This window comes from Azolla caroliniana, unplaced genomic scaffold, assembly GCF_043228905.1.
Source record: "Azolla caroliniana isolate FFs.n. ecotype wild unplaced genomic scaffold, voAzoCaro1.0.p SCAF_12, whole genome shotgun sequence".
NCBI lineage: Eukaryota > Viridiplantae > Streptophyta > Polypodiopsida > Salviniales > Salviniaceae > Azolla > Azolla caroliniana.
Genome location: NW_028230447.1, coordinates 789662 through 801706, shown reverse-complemented (window position 1 = coordinate 801706; position 12045 = coordinate 789662). Strand labels below are relative to the sequence as shown.

Sequence of the window (12045 nt, the reverse complement as noted above, 5' to 3'; positions counted from 1 at the left end):
AAAGCTTCATCTGTGTGTGTCTATTATCGGTCTATATCTTCTTGCCTTCCCTCTGTGTTATTTGCTAAGCATAACAAACATGTCCTCACAAACAATAGAAAACAGAGAAAGAAAGCTTCCATTAAAGCTTCATCTGTGTGTGTCTATTATCGGTCTATATCTTCTTGCCTTCCCTCTGTGTTATTTGCTAAGCATAACAAACATGTCCTCACAAACAATAGAAAACAGAGAAAGAAAGCTTCCATTAAAGCTTCATCTGTGTGTGTCTATTATCGGTCTATATCTTCTTGCCTTCCCTCTGTGTTATTTGCTAAGCATAACAAACATGTCCTCACAAACAATAGAAAACAGAGAAAGAAAGCTTCCATTAAAGCTTCATCTGTGTGTGTCTATTATCGGTCTATATCTTCTTGCCTTCCCTCTGTGTTATTTGCTAAGCATAACAAACATGTCCTCACAAACAATAGAAAACAGAGAAAGAAAGCTTCCATTAAAGCTTCATCTGTGTGTGTCTATTATCGGTCTATATCTTCTTGCCTTCCCTCTGTGTTATTTGCTAAGCATAACAAACATGTCCTCACAAACAATAGAAAACAGAGAAAGAAAGCTTCCATTAAAGCTTCATCTGTGTGTGTCTATTATCGGTCTATATCTTCTTGCCTTCCCTCTGTGTTATTTGCTAAGCATAACAAACATGTCCTCACAAACAACAGAAAAAGAAGCTGAAAGGAAAAAGACAAGGTTAGCAAATCTCACTTTCAAAAGAATCATAGCATTAACATCCAGTACAGGAGTTGAGATCCGAAAATTTGACGCCAAAAACTTTGCCCTATGGAAGGAGATGATGCAAGACTACTGATTATTCGAAGACAAGTCAAGGCCATTCGACACTCCGAAAAGCCTGCTTCAATGTCAGCCAATGAGTGGAGATCAATGGACGAAATCGCACGCTCCACCATTCGAATGCAGCGGGCGCCGAAACATGGCTACAAGCCATGAAATCCGAAATGGACTCGATTCACAAGAATCAGACATGGGAGTTGGTCGAACTACCAATTGGAAGAAAGCCGCTATCTTGCAAATGGGTTTTCCGATACAAATATGTATCTGACTCAAAGAAACCCAAGTACAAAGCTCGTCTTGTCACGAAAGGTTTCAAACAAGAACACAGGGTCACCTACGATGAGATATTCTCACCAATAGTCAAGATTACCACCCTCCAACTCCTACTAGGAGTTGTAAAGATGACATTCCTACACAGAGATCTTGAAGAAGACATTTACATGTCTCAATTGGCAGGCTTCATAACGATGGAGGAGGAAAGTCACCTCGTATGTCGACTGAAGAAATGCCTCTATGGCTTGAAACAAGCGTCGAGGATGTTTTCTCAATCCAAGAACAAGCAACTTGAGAACTTCAATATTCTCCATCTCTCTCTCCTTTTTTCAATTATGTTAAGTGTTTTTTTTTTCTCTTCTATGAGCATGAGGTGTTCATTTCGTAAATATGCATGTTTTGATGTGGTGGTATATCTCGTGCTTAATACCCATTTAGGGTTTCGTTGTTATGGTGACATTCATAACACGAGGTTTTTTTTATTAATTTATATAAAAATAAATCAATTCATTTGCCTTGCAACCTAACAATATATGGGTTACTACTGAGTTGTAGGCAATAATGCCACCTCAGGATAGTGTGTGTCGGTGCTCTACCAAACAACTGTCGCAATCTACTACACAATAACATACAACACATTTGATGCAACAATGCAACCTGCTCCACCACAACAAATGGCACGTTGGGCGTCACGGCTTGCTACTGAGCGGTAGATGGTGCGCTTGGTGTTGCACAACACCAATGTCATCGTTTGAGTAGGCAACGACAATTTTGTCACCGCCATGCTTTTGCTTGCGATAAATAAATAAAAATATAGAAATAAATAACAAAAAAAACAAAGACAACTACGTCGATACTCGAGATGGCTCTATAGATAGCAATGGTGATTTATGATGTTTTTTCTTACTTGGGGATGTTTGTTTTTTCCCACTCCGATATGAATGTGTGTGTGTGTGTGTGTGTTCTGGTAATATATATATCAATTTATGGATATACATATATAATTTTAACGTGAATAAAACAAATAAATAAAATATGGACAGTCACTATATAACATACAACCCCATTGTTCTCGTGTTTAAGGACACTTAGTTTTACGAACAAATTGGATATAAATAATATATATGTTCTCAACTACAATAATCAAATTTGAGGAACATGTTAACATCATGATTATGTTGATGAGCACTAAAACTCGTTTGGGACTTGGGTCGTTAGATATATGAGTTTTTTGTGTGCTCTATCCGTTCATGATGAGAAAAATAAATCCTAACAGACATAAAGATGTTTTTCGTAAATGTAGGCATTTATCTTGCTTTTGATTTGTACAATTTGAGGTCCCGTAGTTGGATTTAAAGAGCCAAAACCACTCACGTGGGCACTATTTGCATTTCATTATTATATTTAGTATCTGGATCACGCCTTCGAGTATACAACACTAGTTGAGCTTCGGGAACCCACCACAGTCACATACTATTCAAACAACTTTTGCCATGACATCATCAAACAACCCACAACATTTCACTTGTTTGTTAGAGTTCCTTGTATTATATGAATTGGATACTCTATTTAAGCTTGTTCCAATTTATCCTTCTTTCTCCATAATCGAAGGCACATAGAGTTTGCGAACTTGTTGATCACAGTTAATGACCATAGTATTAGACGCAAGAAGTATGAAACCTTGTATCGTGTGTCACTTTCAACTTGCTTGTATGTAACCTCTATCTCCCTACCCATCATGTGGCCAAAGCGTCCTTTTGGTATTTTGGAATACTCAAAAGGTGTTCTCTGAATATAATATTGCCAAAGAAATTAGGGAGCAATCTTTGACCTCCTTTGCTTGTTCACAACAAAAGCATGAGAACAATATTCTACTCCAAGCCAATGATATGCACATAAACATTTGTTTTGAGCTCTCTAAATTCCATTTCCCAAAGTTCTCAACCCATAGGTACTCTCAAGCAATTACTTTTTTTCTTTCTTTTTCTTGTTCACAATAAAAACTTTGGAAACTTGATACTACTCCAATACATGCGTATACCCTTAATTCATAATTCCTAGGACTCTGATTTGAACCTTCAAAGTTTATTGTTCAAGCGTACTTTGAGAGAGTAACCAATGAGCATTCTTTCTTTCTTTCTCTTGTACATAGTAAAATCCCTATGAATCCCTAATTTCCAATAATCTAAATGCCAAGGTGTTCTAGAAACCCTAATTGTAGATACAGACAAAGTTTGAAGACATAAACTTAAACTCTCTAACAAGGCTCAAAAGAATTATTTTTCTCTCCAAACGAAACCAACCTACAACATCAAATTCATTCCATAAAAAAACAAAGGTCTCTTTCTATTGATACTTGAAGGGTTTCTTCTTCTTTTGAAAATAAAAACTTCACATTTGTTATTTTAAAATATCGACTTAAAATCCTTAAAAAAAGCTCCACTGTAGCGGAACAATCATGCACCATCGATGAGTGTTGGACATTGCTAAGTTGTTTGGTGCATACACGCCACCATGGACACACATGCGTGCACGTGCACGTGCACACACACACATGTATATGATATACAATTGGATATTTTCTACTAGCATTGTAATAGAGACCCCCCCCCAAATTGAGCATTGCTTTGTGACATAGGTCCAAGTTCATGCACCGGGCAAGCTCTTCTGTAGAGGTTGCATAAGGGCTCATACTCGAGTGAAGGGCTCCTCGATCCACTGCAGTCTAGTGCGTCTAGGAAATATCCATGACCGCCGCCCGAATCAGAATGCGGGTTCTGTCTCGTGTGTCACGGGGCCCCTTCTCCCGAGAGGGCTGAGAATGTTCCGAATTCAAGCTGCACCCGATCAAAGTCAACATGGGCTCCTCCACTCTAAACCCTAAACCCTAAACCAAGAGAGAGAGAGAGAGAGAGAGAGAGATGGATGTAGCTCAGTTGGTAAGGTAGCCCAATGGAGACCAGGTGGTCATGGGTTCAACCCCTAAAGTCCACAGTGGCATCTAGTGAATTAATATAAGAATATATGAAGTATATAATAGAGAGGTGAGGAGATTGGGTTTTGAACCCACAATGCAGAGCTTGTAGTGTTAACAACTTACCACTAGGCTAAGGTACTTACGAGAAAAAAAAAAGAGAGAGGCCAGCCTGAGAGAAGGATCTGAAGCTCCCAGACAATAAATTTAACGAAATTCCGATATTTTTAGAGACCCAAGATAATGATCCAAAATAGATATGTAAATAAAATAAATACTAATTGGATTTTGGAAAAGAAACAAAAATCAAATAATTTTAATTAATGTAGCAACGCCGAAGCCATGCATGCATGCCTTGCTTTCTTTTGCGCTTCCACGAAACCCTAATTCCGCAGGAACCCTAATTCGTACGCCCCCCTGCAGGAAACCCGCCTTGCGCGCTCTGATCTTGCAGGAGGGAGAAGGAAGGATCTGTAGAATCGCCATCGCCATCGCCATGACCATCTCCCCATCTCAGTTCACAGAGATCTTCATCCCTGTGGTGTCTGTGATCGCCATAGCCTTTGCTCTCTTCCAGTGGTATCTTGTCTCCTTCGTCTCCGTCTCTGCGTCTTACCCTCCTTCGAAATCGGACGCGAACAACGGCCATGACGGTTACCTGCTCGAAGAAGGCCCCGACGGCCCTGACACAGTCATCAAATGTGCAGAGATCCAAGAGGCCATCTCTCTAGGTCTGATCATTGCTTTCTAGCTATGCCTTTTCTTCTGTTCTGAATCTCTTTAAGAGTTCATATAATCTTTTCATATTATATACTGTTTTCTTTCTATTTCTATTTCTATGCAGAGATTCTAGAGGCCATCGCTCCTAGGTATATTGCTTTCTGCTCCGTTTTGCTCTGTGTTTTACTGTGTATGGATTGAGCTACTAGAGGCCGAATTCCTCACTATAATGGGCTCCACGTCTGTTTCCTATAGACAATTGCTCTAGGTGTATTTCTTTTCGCTTTTGTTCTCTTTTCTTCCGTGGAGCTGAGATTCGAGCAGAGGCCATGTCAGTATAGCCTCTGCTAGAACATGTTTGAATTACAGTAGATTCCTAATTGGGCGTGCATTCCTCCTCCTTATCTCTGCTAGAAGATCAAAGAATATGAAAAGCAGAAGCGATGGAAGGATATGGATAACAGAATCTTCCTTTTCATATCCATATCTTGGCGGGAAGATTGAAGGATAAGAAAAGCAGAATCTTCCTATTCATATCCTTATATTCTCAGTCAAGAAGATCGGCTGTTATGAAAAGTAGAACCTTCATTTTCATATCCATCTCTCGACAAGACTGATGAACTAAGTTACAATGTCTAATTATTCCACCTTATAATTGAAAATGGTAGTGACTATTGTCTTTTTGTTTAGGTTGTTTGTCATATTGGCTTTCTATGATGATTGTCTATGTTTGATTTCAAGCTGGATCCACAATTGATCCTTGTCTCTGCTGATTCTTTTCTATGTATTTGTATATATATATATATATACACACACACACACACATTGGCTTTCTAAGACACCAGTGTATTTCGATTTAAAAACTCTACTATTTTTCTTTTCCCAATATCCTTCTCTGTGAAATAATGAATAGATTCATGTTGGCTGGTTTTCTGTTACCTCCCTTTCATTTTTCGACTTTCTAAAACTCTGAGCTTCTTGATTCAGAGAGTCTACAATTGGTTACTGTCTTCAATTATGTTCTCTGTGGTTTGGTTGTGTTTGGCCATGTAGTCATCGTTTAGTTATCCTTAGATTCTTTTTCGTATCAACTTAGCCTTATTCATTTTTTGTCAGTTTGAAGGGCCTTGTACAATTGGTTCTTATCTTCATATGATTCCTAGTTCATGTTTTACATGATACATTGCGTATCCATGGCTTTTGGAGAGTCTTTTTCTCTAAAGGATCTTGAAGTGTCTTTTACAATTGGATCTAATGGCCGTCTGTTGACACTGACTCTCTCTTCGCAGGTGCCAATTCTTTTCTTCTCACAGAGTACAAGTACCTCAGCGTTTTCTTGGGCGCTTTTGCCATTATCATCTTTGTTTTCCTCGGATCGGTCGAGAATTTCAGCTTAGAGCCTCAGCCTTGCACCTATGATACATCAGCAACGTGTGTGCCTGCGCTTATCACCGCAGCTTTCACAACCATTGCGTTTATTCTCGGAGTACTAACCTCTGTTTTATCAGGATATCTCGGTATGAAGATAGCTACTTATGCTAATGCACGAACCACTCTTGAAGCAAGGAAGGGAGTGGGAAAGGCTTTTATCACCGCTTTTCGCTCAGGATCGGTGATGGGTTTTCTACTCGCTGCAAATGGACTTCTTGTGCTCTATATCACTATCAATGTGTTTAGGTTATACTATGGTACTGAGTGGGAAGGTCTCTTTGAGGCCATTACTGGATATGGTCTTGGTGGTTCATCTGTTGCTCTCTTTGGAAGAGTGGGTGGTGGGATTTACACTAAAGCTGCGGATGTAGGTGCTGATCTAGTTGGAAAAGTTGAGAGAAATATCCCCGAGGACGATCCCAGGAATCCTGCGGTAATGTATCCCTGAAATTTTCTGTATTTCCTCAAATGCCCTTAGTTCTCTACAGTTCCCCCAAATGCCCCTGTTCAACCCCCAAAAGAGAGGAGTGGGCGATGAATTCACCATATAATTGCTCGAATTGCCCATATAAGCGAATTAATAATGAAAAACTTAGGGACATGTATGTATGTTGTTTTTCCTGTGATATGCTTCATTTGCTGGACTAGCCATATCTTTGCCTTCTTAAGGATTCAAATCTCATGCCTCACAATTTTGCGTCTACTCTACTTTTAGGTCATTGCAGACAATGTAGGTGACAACGTGGGCGACATTGCTGGAATGGGTTCTGATCTGTTTGGTTCTTTTGCGGAGTCGTCTTGTGCCGCGTTAGTTGTAGCTTCTATCTCTTCTTTTGGAACGACTCATAATTTTACCGCCATGTGCTTTCCTCTTCTTATCAGTTCCATGGGTATTATCGTATGTTTGATCACTACCTTGTTTGCTACCGATTTCTATGAGATTAAAGAAGTGAATCAAATCGAACCAACATTGAAGAGGCAATTGATCATCTCAACTGTATTGATGACCCTTGGCATCCTTCTTGTGTGCTATTTTGCTGTGCCATCCTCATTCCATATATATAATCTTGGGAATGAACCAAAACTTGTGCAGTGGTGGTAATGCTTCTCTCTTGCCTCATGCATTCTGTAGGTATCTATAAGTTGGTATATATATTTCATTATTATCAAATTTAATAATGCTGCATATTCTTCAGGGAGCTCTTTTTCTGTGTTGCTGTTGGACTTTGGGCTGGCCTCATTATTGGATATACAACAGAATATTTCACAAGCAATGCATACAGGTCAGGCTATAACTGTATTGTCTTATTGCTTTGCGTGGCTTGATATTGATTGGAAGTGAGGGGTTTTAACCAGATTCTTTTACTACTTAATTTGCAGACCTGTGCAAGATGTTGCAGATTCTTGCAGAACAGGGGCAGCAACCAATGTGATATTTGGCTTGGCACTTGGATATAAGTCGGTGATCATCCCCATTTTCGCTATAGCCGCAGCTATCTATGTTAGTTTTACGCTAGCTGTGTTCTACGGGATTGCTGTTGCAGCCTTAGGGATGCTTAGTACCATTGCCACTGGTCTTGCTATCGATGCATATGGGCCAATCAGTGACAATGCGGGTGGTATTGCAGAAATGTCTGGAATGAGTCACCATATCCGTGAGCTAACTGATGCGCTTGATGCTGCTGGCAACACAACTGCAGCTATAGGAAAGGTAAATGCATTGTTTCCAGTTAGGGTTACTGGTCTCTAATAACTGTTCCATCGACTCTTTAGAGAAGGTGATCTAGCTTATGGGATATTGTTAGGCCGTGTGTTTTGTGACTTGGGGTTGGATAATTGTGGACATAAGAGTGCTGCCCACCACGAGCCAGAGAGGTAGTGGTCAATAGCACAAGATCATTCTAAGGGGGTGGATCTAGTGTTTGAAACAAACATTTTTTGCCAGAAAGTTCATTTTTAAAAGGGAACAAGGATTCAGATTTGAAGGTTTTTCTTCTCTCTGCTCTAAAAAATTGCAGGCTTTTCTATATATTCCAAGTTTAACATTTGGAAGATGACTTTCCAAATTTGCAACTGAAATTACATGAAACTTGAAATTAAACTAAAATCAGGGCTTCGATCCTAGGGCATCAACCCCAAGATGTGGGAAGTGGGTGATAGTGGCAATGGTAGGGTGGTTTTTTTGAGGAGGTGATATTGTAGCTAGAGGATCCCTTGTTTTCATTCCAAATACCCAATCACTGAATGAGTATTTCACCTAAGATTATTCCAATTGTCCAATCATCGAATTAATGATACTGAATGATTACTTCTTCCAGGATTAATTATTGAACTAATGATGTTGAATGTCACTTTTGGTTAGGGTTTCGCAATCGGCTCAGCGGCTCTTGTATCTCTGGCTTTATTTGGAGCTTACATAAGCCGTGCCTCGCTATCAGCAGTGAATATTTTGTCAGCCAGGGTCTTCATTGGATTGATTGTGGGAGCTATGTTGCCCTATTGGTTTTCAGCGATGACAATGAAGAGTGTTGGCAAGGCTGCATTGAGCATGGTGGAAGAGGTTCGAAGGCAGTTTAATACCATTCCTGGTCTAATGGAGGGTATTACAAAGCCGGATTATGCTACATGTGTAAAGATCTCGACTGATGCTTCTATTAGGGAGATGATTCCCCCTGGCGCCTTGGTCATGTTAACACCTCTTGTTGTTGGTATCTTGTTTGGCGTAGAAACGCTTTCCGGGCTTTTAGCTGGCGCATTGGTCTCTGGCGTGCAGGTTTGTTAACTTGAATGATTGATAGCATACATATAGTGAAAGAAGCACAATACCATATAGCTTCCTTCCTGGTTTTAGTGGACAAGAAGGATTGTCTAATGCTGGACTAAACTACAACTAGCCCATAGAAACAAAATTTTGGAAATTTAGTTGTGTTACTATTGCTCCCTTTGGACAGGCGATAAGGATAAGAATTTTGAGTGGTTAATTCTCCTAAATTCCTTTCATTTTTGTGAAACTAATGCTTTTAATTGTTTGAGAGAGAATGTAACGATGGTGATTCTATTATTAACACATGAAAAAGGCCATGATCCATTAGACTTAGAAATATGAACATAAAAGTTATTAAAAATGTAACAAGGATTTAGTGGTTCCATTGTTTTCTTGACGCAACATATGAGTGAGAAGTAATATTTGTTATTTGATGTCAATTTTCAGGTAGCCATCTCTGCATCCAACACTGGTGGTGCATGGGACAATGCCAAGAAGTATATTGAGGTGAATGGTTGTCTATTACCACTAGTGTGGGGATATATATGTACACACTTGCACATACAAATACAACCTAATGTACTATATCTATATATATGGTTGTAGATACACATGGATACTCACGACTCACGTTTATGTTCACGCATTCACACACGTGCACACGTACATATGTATATAAATTTGTACAGATATGCATAGATACATACACAAACACATACTTTAATTATGAACTTTCTATTGTTATGGAGGGGTGCTTCAATATGTATTATACATAATACTATATATATCTACGTGTGTAGTAGTAGATACTTTTATATACATTCAACAGTCATACACACATGAATATACATATGCATGTGCATATGCATTCACGCACACACACACATAAATGCATGTGTGCCCATGTATATGCATGAATTTTGTTCCTCTAAATATCAACTTTCTATTGCTCTAGGCGGGCGCTTCAGAACATGCGCGTTCACTCGGATCGAAAGGTTCAGATGCACACAAAGCGGCAGTTATTGGTGATACAGTGGGAGATCCTCTAAAGGATACATCAGGCCCTTCTTTAAATATCCTCATAAAGCTCATGGCAGTGGAATCCCTTGTATTTGCTCCATTCTTCGCAGCTCACGGAGGTTTGTTGTTTAGGATTTAGGCCTTTTAAGTATTATTACCCATCTAGGTTATAAATTCCATATATGCTTTGTTCATTATATATAGGTGCTTTTGCTTAGGTGTCAAAATAAGAGCCTCAAGTTAGTAGTAAAATTTTTTAGGGTTGCAACCTTTTTGAATAGTATATAGATTTATAGGAATGTCGTTGTGAGATCTTGACGTTTCGATTTTGTACCCCGACTATCATTGAGACTATTTTGTTTTAGCCGCTCCCTTTTTTGTATTGAAATTTAATTTGAGAGATCACCTTAAATTATAATTTTAGATTCAATTAGTTAGAAATGTGAGATAATATTGGTTATTCTTCATTAGAGTTTGATTCCTCCCTCATTTTTGTTTTAGAAATGCAATTTGTGCTAGGAATATGCTTGAATGATAAGTCTACAAGAGTGATTTAGAGATGTTAGATTTATTGTCTAGGACTTGTGTTTGGAAATATGGGATTCCTTGAAATGTACAATGATCATGTCTTGGTCAATCTAATTATAGTTAATGGAAAGCAATTGCATAAAGACCCAAATGATAGGATGTCTAGTGGCTCGCTCGAGACTACTTACCCATTGTAAAGATTATTTTATCCCAATAATGGACATGATTTTATGTTAAACTACCTGTAAAATCATGGAACTAATTATTGATTTATGTTTACCTAATTCAAAGCGCTAAAGAAAGTTTCATCTCATTTTGTCACTTTAGCCTAATTGGGCTTACAATTGAAAAGCTTGCACCATATCGATTCATTGTTGATGTCAATGAGTGTGACCATGTGTATGTTTGAAAAGAAGAGTATTGATTGATGCTAAGAAAATATCACAAAGGTCTTTCAACTTCAATGTTGCATTGTGCTCATGCTTAACCTACTAAATAGGTAACACTTACTCTTACACCTATGCGTATAAGAAGTGCTATTGATGTTTATTTAAGTTCCCTTCTCAATCAATTATGAGTAGTTGAAATATCCAATGTGAATCATAGATATCATGATGATTACTATAGAGAACACAAGTATCCTAAGACCGTCATGCCATGTGATGGTTTGATTGATAAAACAATCAATTCATTAGGTTTATGAACATGCTTGGGGCATATGCTCTAGTCAGTGTGGATGAACCAAACCAATTCACAATAGAATAGATTGTATCGATTTGTTGTAAATGTATGTTAGGTTCTTGATACTCCAGACCAATCCACAATAGAATAAATTGTATTGATTTGTTGTAAATGTATGCCAAGTTCTTGATACTGTACCAAGGAAACATCTACCATAGACCATGGACTAAACATTCTCTCTAATATTATGTGGGCAAGATATGTGCTATATGAGAAAGTGTTGAGATGAAATAGGTGTCTAGAGGGGTATCGAAGTTCATAACAAGCACCATTTGTGTGAATCAAGGAGATTGTGAGGGAATTGACATATGTGGTACACAAGTTCACACTTCCATACATTGATGACATAATCTTGGTCATTCTTTCTCAACACGGGTTTACAACATCAAAACACTCAATGCCCGAGATGGTTTTACAATGAAAAAGGGTTCACAGTAAACATAGGCAAGACTAAGACCATGATCTTCAACACATCTCCCCTGATTCATGAAGGGGAGTTGAAGTATTGGATTCCTATGTTGATCTAGGAGTAATGTTTACAAACATAACGAGATCATGCACATGTAGTCATATGGGCTATAGGCCTTCCCATGTATAAATGAACACAAATAGAGCGTCTCGTAGTCAGTGATGATGTTGTCATGGATCATACATAACAAAGCTTCCACCTTACATGAGATCATCTGTGTCGAATTTGAATTTTCCTTGCCCCTATACTGTCATTTATGCTAGGCATATATTTGAATGATAA

General features: G+C 38.6%; 1 protein-coding gene across 1 annotated transcript; it reads left to right on the top strand.

Moving 5' to 3' along the window:
- The first annotated feature begins 4574 nt into the window (after positions 1-4574).
- Positions 4575-10466, top strand: LOC147856714 (pyrophosphate-energized vacuolar membrane proton pump-like). The gene is made up of 8 exons (XM_087328917.1): positions 4575-4821; positions 6100-6674; positions 6957-7339; positions 7438-7524; positions 7622-7952; positions 8604-9014; positions 9453-9512; positions 9961-10466. Exons 1-8 carry the CDS (start codon positions 4587-4589, stop codon positions 10162-10164), a joined length of 2286 nt encoding a protein of 761 aa, XP_087185043.1. The 5' UTR covers positions 4575-4586; the 3' UTR covers positions 10165-10466.
- The last annotated feature ends 1579 nt before the right edge of the window (positions 10467-12045 follow it).